Genomic DNA, 19,325 nt, shown 5'->3' on the forward strand with positions numbered 1-19,325 from the left:
ACTTTATTTTAGCTGTTAAAGTATGCTTGTAGGTCACATTCACAAAGGTAGGATGGTTTGGCACTTCATTTTACCCGTCAGAGTATCTTTCTAGCTAATATTCACAAATGCAGGACGGTTTGCCACTTAATTTCGTGTTGTGCGCATGCGCAGAAACAACGGGTAGGATGGATTCCCAGAACACCGGCATTAGCGCTAGCTTAGCAGGTTTGGCTTACAAACGTACTAAAACGAGTACTTAACAAGTCCGTTAATTTATTCCAATATGCAACAATACAGCCTCTCTCTGTATTCCACCTGGTGTGATCATTTAAAGTTAAAAGCATGGTAGAGAGGGAAACAAATGACAGTGACGAAAATTAATTCAAACTCACCTCCCGCTAGGCTCCTCTTGCGGCACACCTGTTTCCTGATAATACAATTAAGAAAAAGGATTTATTATTAAAATAGATCAATGGCTAACTGTTAATAGCAACTGCTACATTTGGCACCGCAGCTAATTAGGCTAGTTGCACCTGTCAACAGAACCAAGACCACGCCCACACGGAGTATTTGGACCCTTTTCTTTTTCATCCAAACTCATTCAACTGCTTTTAAAACACACATCTTTTAAAAATTAAGGCATTAAGAATGTCTTTTTTTCCAAACATTCTCCTTAAAGGTTTGCTTCTTTATAAAAGGAAATAATTTCCCTTAAAATAGATCATGGTTTTGTTTTATATGCTGCTTTGTCAGGAGGAAGCAGCAGCATGGCATCATGCAAAGAGCACAAAGAGATGTAACGATGGAGACATATAGAGAAGGCCAGAAGGAGTTGCACAGTGTCTTTGTGGATCTAGACAAAAGCGTATAAGTTTGCAAATAGAAGCTCTTAGAAAGCCTGGAGTGGCAGAGAATATGAGAGCGTGGTGCAGGAGATTTAAGAAGACAATGAGATAGTGGTGAGTGGTGCGGGAGTAGTGACAGACGGGTTCAAGGTTGGGGTGGGATCATGGAGTCTCCCTGGCCTATGAGTTTTGTAGATGACAACTGTGACCTGTTGTGAGAGTAGAGAGCCTGGAGAGGTGGGGGGAGCCAGCAGAAGAAGGTTGAGCGGTTTGGAGACAAACTTAGTGATGCAAGGCTGGAATGCTTGGACACGTGCAGATGAAGGAACGTGGACATATTGGACTAAGGATGTTAAACATGGAGCCAGGAAGGAGGAAGTTCTCAGAAAAGATTCATAGCTGTTAGAGAAGGAGGTGTGCAGAGGGTTGGTGTGACAGACAGGACATGATCTACTGTGGCAATAAATGTTATGTATTTGGGCTGATTAAAAACCACCACTGTGCAGCTGCTCACTCGATACCAGCAGCTTACTACTTTCCATAGAAGGCAAACTAAAATGGACACAGGTGCCGTGAGTCAAACTCTCTGCTGAAGGAGATTTCCTGTTTTATGTTATTCACTCCTTTCAGCTCTGGGGGGGGGGAGGAAGTCCACTTCATACAAAACATCCTTAAATTTCCACACAGAGTCAGTTTTAAGCTCCTTTTGCACATTAGCTCTAATTAATTTCATAAACACATTGAACGGTTAATAAACTCACAACAGCAGCCGTTTCAGTCAAAACATCCACAGTTTATATTAAAAAATATAACATCTGCTGTAAGAACATCATTATAACCTGAAGCTTCGATAAAATCACCATAATCATGACCAAATGGGTTTAATTTGCCATCTACATGAAACTGCATATTGTTATCATAGCTTTGTTTAACAACAACAACAACAAAAAATTCCCCAAAACACTTAAATTTGCTCGAGACAGATGCCGGTGAGTGTGGGTAGGTTTTATTTATCTTTTATTTTTGTAGGTGAAGAAAAGATCTAAGAAAACAAAAATACTTGGTGATGTGTTCAAGTGCTGATGGGAGGCTCTGAAATCACCTCTTATTGCTCCCAAGTGCATCTCTCTAAAGTTTCAACCATTTTATTTAAGTGTCTAAAACTCAGAGTGCAATCTGTGCTTTAAAGTAGTGCCCTGAAAAATAATAATAATAATAATAATACATATACACACATTTCACCTAATCAGCTTTGAGCATCTATAACGTAGGAAACTTTCAAACACAGCAGAGGACATGAACGAATAAAGAGCCTCTAACCTCACTGAGGAGACATGGACTCCTAAATGCACCACGTGGCTCGAGCCACTTGCGATACTACACAGTGTAGCGGTTAAAGCGGGCTCTTGGGTGCTTTAGTTTCAGTATAAAGGCTGTCCTGATGCTGAACTCTAGCTCTTCAGATCACTACCCCAAACTGGAATATTCACAGTGATCTCTTTATATATCTCGAGCAAATTCAAGTCACTCCAAGTCTGAAATTTTAAGAACTATGTAGTATTTATAGTTCTCTGTGAGACTGCTTTAAAAGGTTAACCAAATTAGTCCATTATGTCATGATTTTAGGGAAATCAAAAACAGAAATTACAAAAGTCGACGTTACATAAAAACATTTTTTTTTTATAAAACTCTCTTCAGATCAAAAGCCATGGCACCAGTCAGTCATCTACATCTAAAAGACACCCACCATCATCCAGATGGGGGCACAAAGTGACATTATCAGGCTAAGACTTGGATGTGGATAAATGCTGTGTGATAAAATTCAATCAAAAAAATAATAATAATAAATAAAATGTTAAATCTGCATGTTTTACACATTACAGCTGAATTACTACAGTGCATTTTGACACGCTCGATTCTTAATTTACTTAAGCGGTAAAAACATCTCCAGCATTTTTTGGATTATGATTCAAACTGGCACCATTTTTGTTTTTTTTACAATTATTGGCCTTTAAGAAGTGAATGTAAAAGCTCCTGTGAGTGTGATCAGAAACAGAAACAGCTGAGCGGCCGTCTGTCTGACAGCAGGTCAGCAATCAAGTTCGTTGGTCAGTCAGAGAGAGGTCGGTGTGTCCGCTCCGCCGCTCTGCGTCAGTCAGTGCAAGTGATCAGTGCTTCAGTAGTGTGTTGACAACAGCATCAAAGTCCCATCAACCGGCCTAGGTCAGAGCCCCTAAAATATTAAATATCACTCTTAATTTGCATATTTTATACATTCTTTACACCATCTGTGCAGCTCTCTAGGTCCAGGATTCCTGGAGGCGAATCAGCTCAACTCCTCAGGATAAGTTGAGCAGAGTTGCTGGGTGAGTCCTATAATTTAAAAAAAAAGAGAAAAAAAAGAAGAAGAAAGGTCTCAACTGCTCACTCAGATTACAATAATCTTGTGAATGATGTTCCTGCAGCAGCCAATCCCAGGCCAGCGTTGGAGTGTTGAGATTATTGCCTCAATGATGTTGTGAGCAGTCTGAAACCTTTGTGCAGTCCATCGAGTCAAGTTTTTTTTCCTTCCTCAGCTGATGTTTCGAAGCTTTAATTCTCCAGGAAATTCTCCAAAAAAAACCAGCACGTCTCCATTTGGTCCACTAGGATCACTTCCTTCCTGTGAGTCTTATTACAGCTGATACAGCTGCTGGTTATGTGCTTAGCATTTGAAAAAGCCCACTCTCCTGTGGCTGCTGCTTCTTATCCAGTGCAACACTGCCCTCAAACAGGATCTGACACAGCTTGAATTGAAATGACAAGAAAAAAAAACAAAAACAAAACAGATGTACCCCCCCTTAAAAAAAAAGAGAGCGATTGAGATCATTTCTGATTGTGTTAGCTGAGGACTGAGGGCGTCTCGTGTTTGTTCCGCTTTCCTGATTGCTTGCTGAGCTTCAGTTCGCCGATGTGGAACCGATGCCGTCATAACAGCTTGTCAATCACTGCGACTCCTGAAACAACGAGAACGGGACGACCAATCAGAAAAAGCAGATTTACAAACAGGTAGTACGCGTTCAGCCTGTCACGTTCATTTCTCTCGGTACTGTAGAAATACTGCCTACAAGGAGACCTACCAGCATAACTTCGTCCATTGCTCATGTTGGTGGGAATGAGGCTCCACTTGTCTGTGGCTGGGTTGTAAAACTCTACAGAGGACAGGTTGCAGGACCCGTCATCTCCACCGATCACATACAGCAGCCCGTTAATGGCACAAACACCTGGGGGGGGGATCAGCACGGGAATTTTGCCTCATTTATCATCAAAGGACCCAAATTACAAAATAATCAGCATACATCACGTTTACGTATGTTTTATTAGCAATACAGGAGAATAAAGGTTTTTGGTCATCTCTTACAGATCTAATATCGTTTAAAACATAGGCCAGTAGATTAAACAAACGTCTCCTTAAAGCCAATCTGAGCATTATGCAAAAAAAATATTGTAAATATTTGTAGCTGAATAGTTATTTATTAGTAACAATTTAAATAACTCAAGGATCAAAAAGACAGGCAGTCATCAGCTTTTCAGAGGGAGACATAAAACTTTAATCAGCCAGAGTGTACGATAAATAGATCGATAGATGCTGTGAACGTGTGACCGCAATCTGACCTGCGTTTCGTCGACACATGTTCATGTCGCAGACAAGCCTCCAGGTGTTGGTCTGTGGGTCGTACACCTCCACACTCTTTCTCACCAGAGGACCGTCGTGGCCTCCTGCTGCATACAGCTGACCACCCAACACACCCACACCTGGACAAAAATAAATAAATAAAATAAATAAATATCAGGAGATTGTGACAGTGAAATTCTCCAAAACCCAAATATAATACAAATTCACCACAAATGAAGAGCTTTAACAAAAAAAAGTTCTGATTTTGTTTAATTGTTTTTACAAAAGCAGTTAGAGTCCACCAGGGGGTGCTGTTTCTACAGGTTAAATGGTAGAAAAAGGCTAATTCGCCATCATAGATAGTGATGATTAGACGCTTCTAACACTGATATTACACAACACATTATGGTCAGAGTACTTGAGGATTCACTTTGATCCCACCAGTGCAAAATTTCTACTTTTCCTGAATACTAAGGGTTGAGCTGTGATGCTGCTCCCTGTGTGGATGTACAGTAGGCAGGATACAGTGGGTGGATGTACCTGCTCCACTTCGCCGTGTGCTCATCTCAGCTACATAGCACCACTGATTAGAGACTGGGTCATATTCTTCCACTGTACTGAGACACTGGCGTGATGCTCCATCATAACCCCCTACTGCGTACAGTTTACCTACAGATAAACACAAACAGGTTAAAAACACCACATATACATATTTAAAGCTTGGATTTTCATTCTGATGGCACGCAAGGTAGTTAACACACAAGTCATTCTTACCATCAACCACCCCTACACCCACGCTGCTGCGTCTGGTGTTCATGGAGGCGACGTACGTCCACTCGTTGGTTTTATAGTTGTAAACCTCGACTGTTGACAAACCTGAGACATAGATGCAAAGAAAGAAGGGAGAGATGTAGAAATGGGAAAGACTGGAAGCAAAGGTTTGCGGTAAAGGGTTACCGAGTGTGTTATCACATCAGTCTGTGAGCGTTCTACACCCAGCTGGTAGATGTGTTGTGAGAAGAAAATGGATCTCCTGCCTCCCGTGTTTTAATGGGATTTAATAGAGCATAAGAGGGCTGTGCCACTACAAGCAAATGTATCAAATGAGGAGAAAGAACAGTCACATGATGATACCAAGCCTGATGAGGAAAAACAACTTTTCTAAAATGAAAATATTGCCTTAATTTCCTTCAGTATAAACAGTTCATAATCAGTATTTTTATATTAATTGAAGGCAGTGCAATGAGATCCCTCTGTGAGCAGCAACTGGATGTATGATAGCTCTCAAACTCAAACTGCAATAATGTGACAAATTTTATCTATTCTGACTGAAGTTTACTAAAGTTAAAAATGTGTTTATTTGTGTTACCAACAGGCACATTATGTATAAACCCACTGCTATTAATAGCTATATGCATTATGTGTACCTATGCTTCCATTAAAGCCTCCCACAGCATACAGTAAATCGCCCAGCACAGCGGCTCCCAGCGTGCTGCGTCTCTCCTGCATGCTCGACACCGCACTCCACTGGTCTCTTGTGCCGTCATACACGTCCACCGTACGCTCCCGCAGCGAACTGTTGAAACCTCCGACCGCAAACACTCGGCCCACCATGGAAACCACACCTGGGAAACAAGACAAAGAATTTGAGGATGAGATCATAGTTTGTAAAATTTAAACGCAGGTTTCCAAAACCATAAATGCTTTAAGAAACAACGAGAATGTGTGTTTCTGACATTTTGGTTTATGAAAATCAAATTGTGTGCATGTTTCATTCAGACCAATTTCAGGATTTAATGGTACCAGCCTGAATAACATATCAAATATAAACTAATTATAATTGTAAATTCTTATTAAACTATTATCAGCTGACATTAGGTACTTTTAAGAGGAATCTTGACTAAAGTAGACACATTTAAACCTTTGATGGCTATTTTAGATCAGTATATCTAAACAAAGTTTCTCCTGAATCCTTCCATCTTTAATGGTCTTTCTTACAACCTTGTTGAACCTCATTCATACCCTATACAGGACTAGACCATAGCTGGTCTGCTGCATTGTTCTACTGATTGTTGGAGGTTGTTCCTCCTTTTTTCAATGCTTTTGCAGTGCAGGAACTAAAACCATAATAAGTCTACAGAGCTTTTGGGGGCTGTTTTATCTCCTACTACAGAGTCAGTAGTTTTGGTCCATATGTAGGCTTGAGTAATCTGGATAAAAAGCAAGACTGGTACAGACTTACACGTATATAGATCAGTCATTGAACATGAATGCAGCACAAGCCACCAGCATTGCAAAAATATAAATGTAAACCTTAAGAAGTGGATAAATAAGGAAATATGAGTAATATGAGTAGTATCAGTAAATTCCTTATTGATCCTGTATAATATACATTTTAAACTTGTATATAAGACCATATATTCCTGTCAACATACTACACGGCATCCAACACACCGCAAACAAATGTAGAAATAAGAGGTGAGAAATAAGGTTTGGACGGTACACAATTCCCTGGGAACAGTGCAGGCAGTCCCCAAAACTGATTCAAATGCAGCCATTATTTGTATTTTTCCATCAAAAGTGCATTATGCAGCAGTATTATTCAACCCACTGTTTACAGATGTCACTAGACGCACCAAGTAATGAACTAACCTGCCCGGCAGCGTCTAGAAGGCAGGTCGGCCACTTGGTACCAACGATCTTCCTGGAAGTCGTAACACTCCACGCTGCGGATGGCTTTGGGAGCCTGACCACCCACTACAATCATCACCTGCACGTCCACACAGACCCACAGTAAGAAAATACAAGTGCACATGTGTGTATTTTATGTTAGAAACCTTCAGCTTTGGCACATTTCTGCGTGTACCTTTGGGATGCTGATCGGAGTTCGTGGTCGTGTCCTATCAGTCTTTATGAGGTGACGCTGGTCAGCAGGCAACAGGTGATACTTCATTGCTTCTATGAGGAAATCTTTACAAGTGTTGTTGTTCTTTATCAAAGCTTCTTCCTCTACAATCTGAAACAGGGATCAGATTTCATTCAAGACAAAGATGCACAGTAGATTTTTCTTGAGTACTCAGGCCTTTCAGTCTCTGAAGGCATTTCTAAATATAATAACTCATCTTTTCATCAAGCCCCTCTGTTGTTGCAATACCTGTTTAAAATGTATTGCACAACAGTGGCAGAGACATGAACACTACAGGTGGGAGGAGAGGGGAAAAAAATTACGTGGGAAACCGGTTTCTTGTGTGTGACTTAAGCAAAAATCAGTGCTGTTGAAATATTTGCATGTAGGCACACTAATTATGGCAAGCTGGCCCACAAACATGATGACTAATGTACTGCACAATAATGAACAAACAGTGGTTTATTTCAACATCAACTCTTCTTAACATACTGTGATGAAAACCACTTGTAGCTGTGGGAGTGAGGTAGCTAGATCTGACTTTGTTATCCAGCCTAAAGGCCAGAAACTAGTCTAATATCTTAGTAGAGCAGTGATTCCCAATTGGGACGAGCCATCAAGGTACGGCAAACAAAGCTATGAGCTGAATTTATTCTATATCACATCAGCAGTGGGGCTCTCAAACCCCCAATGTAAAGCGGATTGAGAAACTAAACAAGCAAATCAGTAAAAATCAAATCAAGGACAACATAATGAAGGAAATGCTTGATAGACTAGTGTGATGGTCAAAGTTGTGGGTTGGCCAGAGGAGATTATTAGATCACATAATGAGCGATAGCAGTCTTAGGTTTGACAAAGCAGAGTTCTTTTGAATATTCAATTATATCTGATGGCACGGGTGACTGAAAGCCATGATTAACCCATGTCACCTGTTGGTCAAAGACCGATAATGTTTAAACAGAATTCGTTTTACCTGTACCAGGTAATCTCTGGAAAGCAGTGGAAGTCTCACATGCTCCATTAGTTTGGGCATGTATTCCAGACGAGCTGGTTTATCATGTTTGATCCACGATATCATTGCCTCGAACACCTAAGAACAAGGAAAAATATGAAGGATATGGTGAAACTGCTCCGAGGTAGAAGAGACCACAGCAGTTTATTACAGAGACTCTCAGTTACTTTGTTTGGCCCCACTTTGTCTGTACAAGTGCTTATCTACATCAGTACTCCACATTTTTTGGGGGTGTGAAAGCTTGAAAAGTTTTGGGATCAAAACGTTAAAAACTGGGAACAAAACCTGTTGACACAAGCCCAATTGTATCCCATCCCCTCGTTGAATGGCGTTAAGTGTGTGTAAGTATGGTGACTGATTTTTCTTGGAAGCTGCTGGATGTTAGAAATGTGCAGGCTGAGACTGACACAGTGAGACCAACAGTGTATAAATACACGACACACCTCATAATCCCAACGACTTTCCTCTTTTGTAGACGCTATGAAGTTTCAAGACTGATCGCTCCCAGGAGCAATCAACAGAACAGAGGCTGCAGACACTAGTTTCATGCCACACCCCCCAAGTTATCTGCCATTTCATATTCATTGTGCTACTTCAGTCCCATTTATCTCTTGATAGCCTGTAGGGCAGCTCCACAAGAGCAAAGGGGGGACTGAGTGCCTCCCACATTGTGCACAAAGGACACCAGCGATGGTAGTTGAGATTAAAAGGACAATTGTTCAAAACCTTTCCAGACTCTTATCTTCCAGGATTAAAAACATCTTGTTTCAGAAATAAAAGTGGCAATGTTTTACAAGGCAGATGCTAAAAGCACGTTGAATGTCCTCAGACAGGCACTGTCAGTAAAAATGCAGAGACTCCTGCTGCCATTTATTTCAACTAGAACACAACCAGTACCAGTACTGTACAAAGGTTTTGAGCCACCGTTCCTAAAACAAAATATAAAACGGTCTTAAGCAACAGTTCTCCAGACTTTCTGAATATCTTTCAAAGTTTTGACACTGGCTGCTTTTTCACCCTTTTCCAGTCCAGTTTTTGTAGCCGATCATTTTCATTGTTTTTTATTTAACACTGGCCGATGAATCATTCAACCATAAAAAGGCTCATCAAGGGATGCACCAGTGTTTGTCTAAACATAACAGACAACTTAACAAAAAAACTGTGTTAAATGGAATCTTTACACACTTCGTTACTAGCAGCCCGTCAGAAATGCAAACACAATTTGTTCCCATTTCTTTAACTGAATCTATGAAAAACACCAAAGATAACAGCTTGACGGGCATAAAAATGGTGGTTTTGCACCAATAAGGTAAATACTAAAGTGCTATTAGGTAAAAACTTAATATATTGTGGCAGTATGCACTTCCAAGATTAGAGGAAACTAGTCAAGTAGCAAAAATGGGCAACTGGCAGCTGAGAACTACCAGCAAATAAATCACTATCTGAAAGTCACATCCTTAAGAAATGGGACAAAATCCAGCAAAAACCCAAGTGGCCCTTTTGTTGAGCCATTTGTTTGTTAAAGCCTCGTCAGAAATGGTGTGAGGGGAAGGGTGGCTGTTAAGAAGCCATTCTTAAGGAAGAGAAGTTGGACTGAAAACCAGTGGCAACGGTTTTGATGAAGTGATGAATCCAAATGAGGGGTGATGCAAGACTTTTGCACAATGGAGTATGTAAAGCAATAAAAACTATGTAATTTGTGTTCTCCTCCTCTCACCTAAGAGGTTAATGGAGGGGGAATCCTGTTTCAATGATGCATGAACACTCACATGATGGAAGAACAAAGTCAAATTGAGACAATACACAAAAATGACCTCAAGAAGTTAATCCACTCACTTCATTTAATCCACTCACAAAACAGCTGTAGCAGGTAAATCAGAGGTAACGGACTGTGTCTGCTGATGCAGTTTGTTTGGCGCTTCATGGTTAGCGTGACAGCGTCCAACTCCCTGTGTTTGTGTTTGAATCAACCTTTGCTGTCAGTGCTCTGACAGCAGCATGTCACACAGCTGTTACATCAAACTCTTGCTGTTTGACAGGTTAACTGCAGACAGATGTGCCATCCCCAGGAATATATGTCTGCTGTCAGATTCAGCCCATCATACACAGCAAGTGTGGGATGACTCTTATTTTAATTGGCTTTACTGTCCATTTTTCTGAAGTCTGCTTTACTTCAGAGATTTTGTGATCACTGAAGTGAAAATCTGTTATGGATTTAATTTTCACTCAAGCATCTTTAAAATTAAATAAATAAAAATATGTATCTTTATGGTGACGCCTGACCTTTTCCTCTGTTGACACGGTGAGTTTGTCGCTGGAGATTAGGCTGCACACCTGCTGCAGAGAAAGGCTCAGAAACTCCTCGCCCTGCACCACATCAGTGAAATGCTGCTCTGAGAGACACAAACATCCACGGTTAGCCACAGCACACATTAAACATTGTCCCAGCAAGCAAAGCTCAAATGAAAACATGTTTGTTTTCCCCCCAAAATAATCTCTCTGCTGTCCAAGACACCTAATATATTCCCTAGACTCGTATCAGATTTTAAACACCTCATAAACCAGCCAACTGACGAAGTGACAGATGATGTGAGATTTGTGGTGTGAATAGGGAAAGAAAAAAAAAAAAAAATCTTACCAGCGTAAGCATGGGCTTGGTTGAGAAGCTGTGTGCATGTATGCAGGTCAGCAAAGGCTCTGATGCCTAAGCAGTTGGTGGGATGAAGCTGAGATTGCAGGAATTCGCAACAAACCTGACGCACATCCATCAGCTGGAGGAGGCTGGCTGCAGGCAACAGTACCTAATATTTAAAAAAAAAAAAAAGTCACAAAATGTTGAGTTAGCAGTTTACCTGCACAGCCATTCCCTGTGTAAACAACTCAAGACTTCATCAGCACTGTAGGTCTGTTATTCAGTGAGCTAATCAAACAAACTCAATCAACTCATCATTCAGGTTAGGAAGCAAACTGGTACCCAGTACGTTTATCAGTAGGATTAACTTTAAGGATTGGACAGAACTGAAGAAGCTTCTCGGATGAGAGGTGAAACGTCTTCAAGCAACTTAAAAAAGTCCAGACGCTTTTCTTTCCAAGCTCCTTAAAGTAGAGAAACTCACATTTGGTTTTGATCTCTACTTTGAATGAGGAGCTACTAAACCATTTCCTGCAAGACTTTCAACTTGGTGCAAGAGCCTCTAAAACCAAAGGTCCGAGCTCACAAACATGTCAGCTATGCTTGCCACTTAAAGTTTATAAACACAAACATCATGGATTTAACAATTTTCTGCAATTCCTCATACTTCTATTTTCTTTACCAGCAACAAAAAGAAAAAATTCCAGCCCAGGACCATAATCAGCCAATAGCCATTGTCCTTGGTCCTGACCAGAGTCGACCTCATATGATTACAAGCCAGTCCGATTACAACACATACACACTGACAGCCACGAGCTAACATGTTAACATGAAAGCTTCTCACTGGGCGTGAAGACACAACACCGCATGGAGATGACCCCAAAAACACTTGAAACAACAAACCTAATCAGACACTTAAAATCACCTTCACCTTGCTGAACACGGACATTTAACTGAGGCTAACAAAGGCTAAAAAAGCTAAAGCTATCCAGAGCTCAGAGCCGGGACTAAGACGGCAGCCTCAGTATGAGCAAGGTTTAAAACCGTTACAAGAAAGAGATTGATGTTCTATTATCTGCTGAAGTTAGGAACACTGGAAAAATTATTCAAGTACCTGAAATTGATTTTGTTATATAAAACCTGTTGAACCTGCTTCTGTTTGGTAGGTAAAAATGGGTGTGCAGTAACTCATTTTCAGTTAGTTATGTGTACCTCTTTCCACTAAAGAAGACTCTGTAACTTACAGCAATTAGGGAGAAATTGTAAAGCTTAGCCTTCATTTTCACTGTAAATCTGCCTCTCTTTTAAGCAAGTCCTTATCCTTTACAGCAGAGCGCTTTCACTCTCCTTGGCATCCCAAACTGAGTCCCTGTTAATCGCAGCTCAAATAAAGGTAACTAGAAGAGAGCTTTTTAGTCAACAAAATATAAATAGAGTCCTAAATAAAGAGTTATCTGAAAAATCTGGCTCCAGTCCACGTTCTGCAGCTTTTGTTTGTATTCTGATTGTATTTCCCTCCCGACACATTGTTAGAACACCAGATATTATGCTAAACTCATCACTGTGACATAAAGATACCTGAAAAATATATACTAGCTCTCTCTAAAGTGTTAGCACAAGCAGAACAATGATTAATAAGCACACCAAATAAGAGTCTGCACACATTCAACTGGCAACTAACACTTACTGCTCGATCAGTACCCACCCTGGCCACTTGAAACTTTTTTCTAGACCAGCCCTCATTTTTTTGGCTACGGCTTTGTTTTTAAAACCGGTGCCGCTTTTTGTCCATTTCAACATTTGTGACAAGCATCTAGGGTACTGCTGAGAGACTGATGCTAACAAAGCTACTCATTAGTTTAAGTAGGTCAGTGTCTGCCTGCCTCAACACCTCACCGTTTCTTCAGACACACACACACACACACTCATCCACTGAATGAGTACTGTCACTGTGTCCTCTGTTTCCTGTGCACAGCTGCCCCGAAGCCTTGCATCTTCTAAAACAGAGCATCAGGCCCAGTGAAACTCTGTTTACAGCAGCTGTGACACACCAACACACACACACACACACACACGGCTGCAAGCAAAACAAAAACATTTTTAGTACAGAGAAACACTGACCTTCAAGAAAAAAAAAAGAGTCAAAATCCAACTTTTTACAGAATTTTTTTTGTCAAAACACACACATACAAACACAAAAATTGAGAGCCAATCAGCAAGGCACGCTGCTAACAGTTGGAGGATTTCCTGCCTCTCTCCATGCACACTTCCTGCACTAATAATCAGAGGAAGCCCCTTGCCTGCAGCTGGATCAAGCTGAGCTGTGAGAGAAGCCATGCAGCTACCACAGGTTAATGCCACCGAGCAAACCAAAGCCTCAGTGCTGTGCTTTCACAGCAAAAACCACAGAAAGCTCTGTGTTTGTCCTCTGTAGTAAACATCTGCTCCTCAAACACGGCCAATCGGAGCCTCCTGATAAAAGGGAAAGACTTAAAATAATGACAATCCTCTTCAGGTATTATGCAGCTATATGTCTGAAACACATTTATGATGATAAACAAAAACAATAACATCATTAAAATGCTTTTGTGAGCAACACACTTTTATTAAAATTAATTTAGGTCTTAAAACAGGTAAATAGAGGCACTTTCCCCAAGAAGAACAGTTCAAAATATGTTTTTAGTTTATAGTTTAGCAGCAGTGCTTAAAAAAATTAAAAGCCTTTATCCACCCTAAACAGGATTAATATGCAGTTATTCTTTCTTGTGCTTAAACTGGTGAACAAAAACAAAGGGCAGGATAAAGAAAAGGGCAGCAAGTTACAAGTTACAAATTTCCTTCTTAAAACAAAGGATGTTTTGTAAGAGCCAGACTAATGCTGCGATCGTTTTGCTTGGAGCAGCAGCAGCGCCACTTTGATATAATTATCTAACTTGTTAAACAAGTGTGAAAAAAGAAAGTGTGACAACATGATGTTTTAATATGCAGCTCCCCAGGCAGCTCCATGTTTACTTCTCCATTGTTAACCATTAAACAGAGGAGACGACCAGCTTACAGGGCTAGATGGATAGCCGTTATTAGCAAAGGTGAGTATGTTATTGCTGCTGACATACAACAGTCATTTTAAAGCACAAGCATTCTTCAAATGAACACACAAGCCACCATAAGAGGAGAAATGGGAATGAAATGCAGTATTCTCACCTGGACGTTGTCCTCTGTGACCTCGATCTCTGCTGTGTAAATATAGTCGACCAGTTTTCTCAGAGTCTGACCGTCCACCTCTCTGATCTCCACCTGGTAAGCTTTACTCTCACTCATATCACCTGCGCACACATAGACACACACAGCTAAGCATACACACAACTGTGTGCAGCATCATACACAATGCACAAAAATAGTGTGCGTGTACCTGTGAACATGGCACAGAAGTAAGGGCTACAGGACGCCAAGACCACCCTGTGAGCTGGCACTTCGACGCTCCCGGCTACCAGCTGGACGTCACACAGCATCTTTTTACTGGAGGAAGGACAAACAGACAGCGTTATGTACGAGACGATGTCCATAACTAGACATCTGATTTTATCATTTACAATTTTCAGATTCTTCATTATTTTTGTGCAGAAACACTCAATTTCCTAATGTTACACACCTACAAACAAGACGCTTATTAGAAAGTAAATTTAAACAGACATGTGGCAGTAACACTATGAAATTGAGGCACTGAATCAAAGAGAATTTAACTCATTTTTCGATAAAGGCTGAAAAATTGAGCAAAAAAAATCTGGTATTCATCACCAGTTGATGAAATATCACAGTAAAATACATGAATCTGGGCCAGTTGTGTGGAGGTTCACATTTCACAATTAACAAGCCCGCAGTCGTTTTTGTCATGCATGTGAAGAATAAAACACCCCCACCAAACAGAAGAGGTTTACCAGTATCTGTTTGACAGTGATTTGCAGTTGAAGTCTCTTCTTTAAAAATGCAACAGTTCAGTTCAGGCAGAAGTAATGTACTGCTGCACTGACATTTTCAGACAAGCCAGGTGAACAAGCGAAGACTTGCATGTCCTTTCTGGCTTACAAAACTCAATACGGCCTCTTCGTTCTCAAGTTAAAACGAAACGGTAGAAACCACAATTTGAGCAACGCACCTCCTCAGGTCGTTCATCAACTGAAACGCTTTCCTCATGTGCGTCTGGTTGAAGGTGTGCATCCCTCCATTCACCGTGTCCTCTTCTGAATCGGTGGTACAGGGTGGACGCGGTGAGGCCGGTGTGGCCACCAGACTGGTAAGACATAAGAGGCAGCGTCTGGATCAGCGGATATTGATGATGACCTAGCAGTTAGGACAAGCTACTTCATGGTTAATCTCTAAATTGCTTTAAAAACGGATTTTGTGGGGAGCAGTTTAAGGGAAAAGGCAACCATAACAAAGCCTCTACCATGTTTTACAGATGACTGTAGACACTCACTGTTGTACATCTCCCCTCACCTCCTCTGTACATACGGATGATCTGAACCAAAAATAATTTTATACGGCTTCATCACTCCATAAAACTTCTTGCTACAGTCCAGTTCTTATGTAATTTGGCATCGCTCAGCCTTATCTCCTCATTTCCCTTCCTTAAGAATGGCTTTTTAACAGCCACCTATCCAATGAGGCCATTTCTGATGAGGCTTCAGCAAACAGTAGACAGATCATCTCTCAGATCCTGTGTCAGGTCTTTGTGTAGATACAACACTGGCTCATCCTTGAGTTAGGTGCCTTTCTATCCTTGAATGGTTAACTGGTTAGTGTTAAGTAGAAAGTTTGGATTTCTCAAGACAATCAAAACAACAACAACAACAGAGTCTGGCTTCTTGGAAGCAAACTACAAAAAAATGAGTATCTGTATACTCAAAGCTGATCCATTAAACTGATGGATGTCATCTTCATGTTAATCTAAAGGTACCAAATAACCATTTAAGCATGTCTATTTTACTGAGGATACCTGCTCTATTCGAGATGATTGGAAGAAAGGTGTTCTTTGACCCTATCCTTTATTAAGGATTAAACCTGGATACATTTTATGGTCAGTGCATCCTTTGAAAAGACTAAAAACAGCCACAATATATAGGGTTTCATTTCTTTTAACGAGCCAAGCAATTAGTGCCTATTTGCTGTGGAAGATTAACAAACATCTGCCACACAGATGGCATGTGCATATTACTGGTAACTTCTTTTACACGGGGACTGCACAGAAAAGGAAGCCCTCACATGTTTACAAAGAAAAGTGGGGGAGAGCATACAGACCTGAAGCTTCAGCCCAAACCTTAAGATATTAATTTACAAGCAAATGTGACCTGCAGCGAGCTGAAAGCCCATCTGATAGCGGTTTTTCTGTCCGACACTGTTTGTTTAAACAGTGCCTGGCTGTCTCCACCGTGCATGTACTGTACGATGTGCTATCTTAACTCTCAAAACAAGCAGTCTCTTCACCCACAGATAATCAAGCACTTCGAAGAATTTATGATGCTGCTCTGAAAAGTCACAGTAGCTGCCCGGTAACTCGTTTGTGTTTAACAGCTTACGGTAAGCTCGTCTTCATGTGTCCAAAAAAACCAAATCAACAGGAAGCTGTTCAATTCATTTTAAGTTTGTTGTGGGTTAAGTTAGCTAGCTCCTAGCATTGCTAACCAGCATAACCTTATGACAGCCATGAATATCAAGTGAAATCGTATTCTAAGCTACTTTAAAAATAATTACAAACCAACCCACATTCAGTCAACTATCTATAGTCTGGTTTGGTTGGCTGCCATCAGCTGAGCAGCCAGTGATGCTAGCTGACTAACGGACGCTAACTAGTCAACACAGCTAGCCCCGAGTTCGCGTGCTGTGAGCGAGCTCTCGAGCTGTCCGTGTTGGATTTCTGGCCACTACATCGCGTAGGTTCAAATGTCATCCAACAGATGCAGAAGCAGCCTGAATATAGGTTTAGAAAACCTAATCCCCACCGATGAGCCAACTCACCCCAACGACACACCGTCCATCCTCCCGGAGTCAGAGAACACAGCGGGCATGAGCGCCGAGCGGCCGGCTGCACGCAGATCGTCTATTAGAAAGATGAGTCACTCCGCTAGAGTGGCATACACAGATGGTTTTATGTGGTGACTCACTCCCTTCATTTTTATACACATTTTTTTAATAGTTATATTAAAACACAGTAAGCCAACCTTTGAAAAATAATAAGTAATGACAAGAATGATCAACAAGACCACAATTTCATAAGAGTTATTATGAGTCGCTTTTGGTTCGTTTGTTGTCATCGTTCTTTCTTTCTTTGCATCATTAGTCTTTTGTTTTTTGTTTTCATTTCCAGTGAAAACAGGATCAGGGATCAACATTTCCCTGAAATTACTAAATGTGCCTCCCATGATAAACTTGAATTTCTCTTATCTTAAAAACACAACTGATTTTAATTTAAATTAGCTGGATGACTATAATTCAGATATTCAGATTAACTAAAAAGAAAATGCGTTCAGATGCCTGTTGTGTGTCCATTTGCATTAGAAAGGCAGCACAGTCAATAAATGCTTCTGCATTTGCAGGACTGGATGAGTACAATTGATTTTCCATCATCTGGCTAATCAAATCACTGTTTCAGCTCTAACAAGAAATGTGAAATCCATCACCTGGTATAAAGGAGGGGTTACCAGCTACTTAAGATAACAGGGAAATGCAGCAACGTTGTAGACATAAAATAAAGCTTCTTTTTTTTTGTTATTTTAGTTGTATTGCAAGAGCTGTTAGTCTTTAAATCTCTGCAATGGAAAGACTGCCAAAGTAAAAGAAATTAGATGACTTATAAATCATCTTAAATACTCCCACATTATGAATATTTAGGTTTTATTAAATAGCAAGATTGTGCAATCCAAAATTGCTTACTGGAGGGTTGTTTACCAACTGGTGGTCTGCATTTCATCTATTAGCGTATCATAAAATGCTTACTAAGGAGTCAAATACAAATAGTCACATCTGGTCACCCTTCTGACCAGATGTACCACTGAAAAAGTCCCATTTTAAAATCTATGGGAGCATTCAGTGATTGCAAATACCACGAAGCAAAATTCCTACCCTTTATTGTGAGGTTTCAAACATAAGTCAGCAAGCTTTTGAATTCACTTTTATAGGATTAGAATGATGATTCTGTATTGTTTGTGTAGTATTTATATCCCAGTCCCTGGTGAAAGTTAAAATAATAATTATATGTATAATAACTGGCCAGAGGCTTTGCACATTTACATTCAGTAACTCCTGAGCAAAAGGGATATGTAGAACTATTTCTATAAGTTAATTGTTTCTATTTTAACAGCACAAACATGCATTTAGTTTTCATCAGAAATAACAAAAAATAACTTTCTATCAGTTGATGTTAAAATAAAACGCTTATAGGCTATGTATCAGCACCTTTATGCGCTATTCACGAGGGATTCAGCAAATGATAGAAGTGGCTCAAAAAATAACTCTTTGGACTAGTAAAAAAATGACATATCAAGTTCTGCATGTAGTGTAAATAATGGTTGTCTCTATAATAAATCTTTCTGGCTCCACCCACTGTTTGACTTAGTATTTTACATTCACAGCCAGTGGATCACATGTGTCCAGTGATCAGAGCTTTATTCTGGCTTCCTGTGAGTCAGAGATTTTACTGCTGTTGTAAAACACTGAACGGGTTAGTGTCAACAGCACTCCTCTCACGAACTCTAAAGTTATACACCGGAACCGTCTCAGTTAGCCTGATTTAATATTGCTAATCTCACTCTATATGAATTGAAGGTGACTTAAAATCCTATATGTAACTTGTGAAAAACAAAAAAGAAATTATTGTGTGCCTGAGTGAGTGAACCCTGCAACCTTGTGCCTGAAGAACTGAACTCTGTGTGACCTTCGGGGAAGCTGTATCTAGATCCCTGTAAGGTGGCCTTGAAGGGAGGTTGTCATACAGTTTACAGGGAGTAAACACTGGGAAGCATGTTGAACATAGGCAGGCTGAAATACACTGGAAAAGCAAAGCTTGGCCTGGTATGTTTGGCTTGTGAGAGGTGCTTCACATTAATATTCATTTAGAGTCTACGCTTGTGCACAATACATGTGGTTAAATAACAAAGAGAGAAGGTGTCAGCGGCACTTTGTCTTTCTCTGCTGCACGTGCTTAAGTCTCGACACTCCAGGGGATCATTTTTGCTCCTTTGTTTTTTATTTTACATATTTTTATTAGGATCTGTTAATCTGGTTTAAATAAAGCATTATAT

At 40.4% G+C, this 19,325-nt stretch overlaps 1 protein-coding gene across 2 annotated transcripts; it reads right to left on the minus strand.

Annotated features, from left to right (window-relative positions):
- Window positions 1–1,599: 1,599 nt before the first annotated feature.
- Window positions 1,600–17,177, minus strand: klhl3 (kelch-like family member 3). 2 transcript variants are annotated; one of them, XM_003443394.4, is made up of 15 exons: window positions 17,044–17,177; window positions 15,185–15,319; window positions 14,441–14,547; window positions 14,233–14,354; window positions 11,038–11,200; window positions 10,683–10,792; window positions 8,361–8,477; window positions 7,349–7,498; window positions 7,135–7,252; window positions 5,910–6,107; window positions 5,257–5,358; window positions 5,023–5,151; window positions 4,482–4,622; window positions 3,947–4,090; window positions 1,600–3,823 (listed from the first exon to the last, which is right to left on the minus strand). In XM_003443394.4, the coding sequence occupies exons 1-15, from the start codon at window positions 17,091–17,093 to the stop codon at window positions 3,795–3,797; spliced, it is 1,815 nt and encodes a 604-aa protein (XP_003443442.1). In that variant the 5' UTR covers window positions 17,094–17,177; the 3' UTR covers window positions 1,600–3,794. The 2 variants fall into 2 exon arrangements, with proteins under 2 accessions (XP_003443442.1, XP_019219726.1); XM_019364181.2 differs by lacking the exon at window positions 15,185–15,319 and having other exon boundaries at window positions 17,044–17,159.
- Between the last annotated feature and the right edge of the window lie 2,148 nt (window positions 17,178–19,325).

Source organism: Oreochromis niloticus, linkage group LG2, assembly GCF_001858045.2.
Source record: "Oreochromis niloticus isolate F11D_XX linkage group LG2, O_niloticus_UMD_NMBU, whole genome shotgun sequence".
NCBI lineage: Eukaryota > Metazoa > Chordata > Actinopteri > Cichliformes > Cichlidae > Oreochromis > Oreochromis niloticus.

Excerpts from the sequence above, each read along its gene's own strand:
- klhl3 (XM_003443394.4), bottom strand. The coding sequence starts at position 17,093 with ATGCCCGCTGTGTTCTCTGACTCCGGGAGGATGGACGGTGTGTCGTTG. Across the intron at positions 15,320-17,043 it reads ATGGACGGTGTGTCGTTGGG|TCTGGTGGCCACACCGGCCT; the intron begins GTGAGTTGGCTC and ends ATGTCTTACCAG. Across the intron at positions 11,201-14,232 it reads TCACAGAGGACAACGTCCAG|GTACTGTTGCCTGCAGCCAG; the intron begins GTGAGAATACTG and ends TTTAAATATTAG.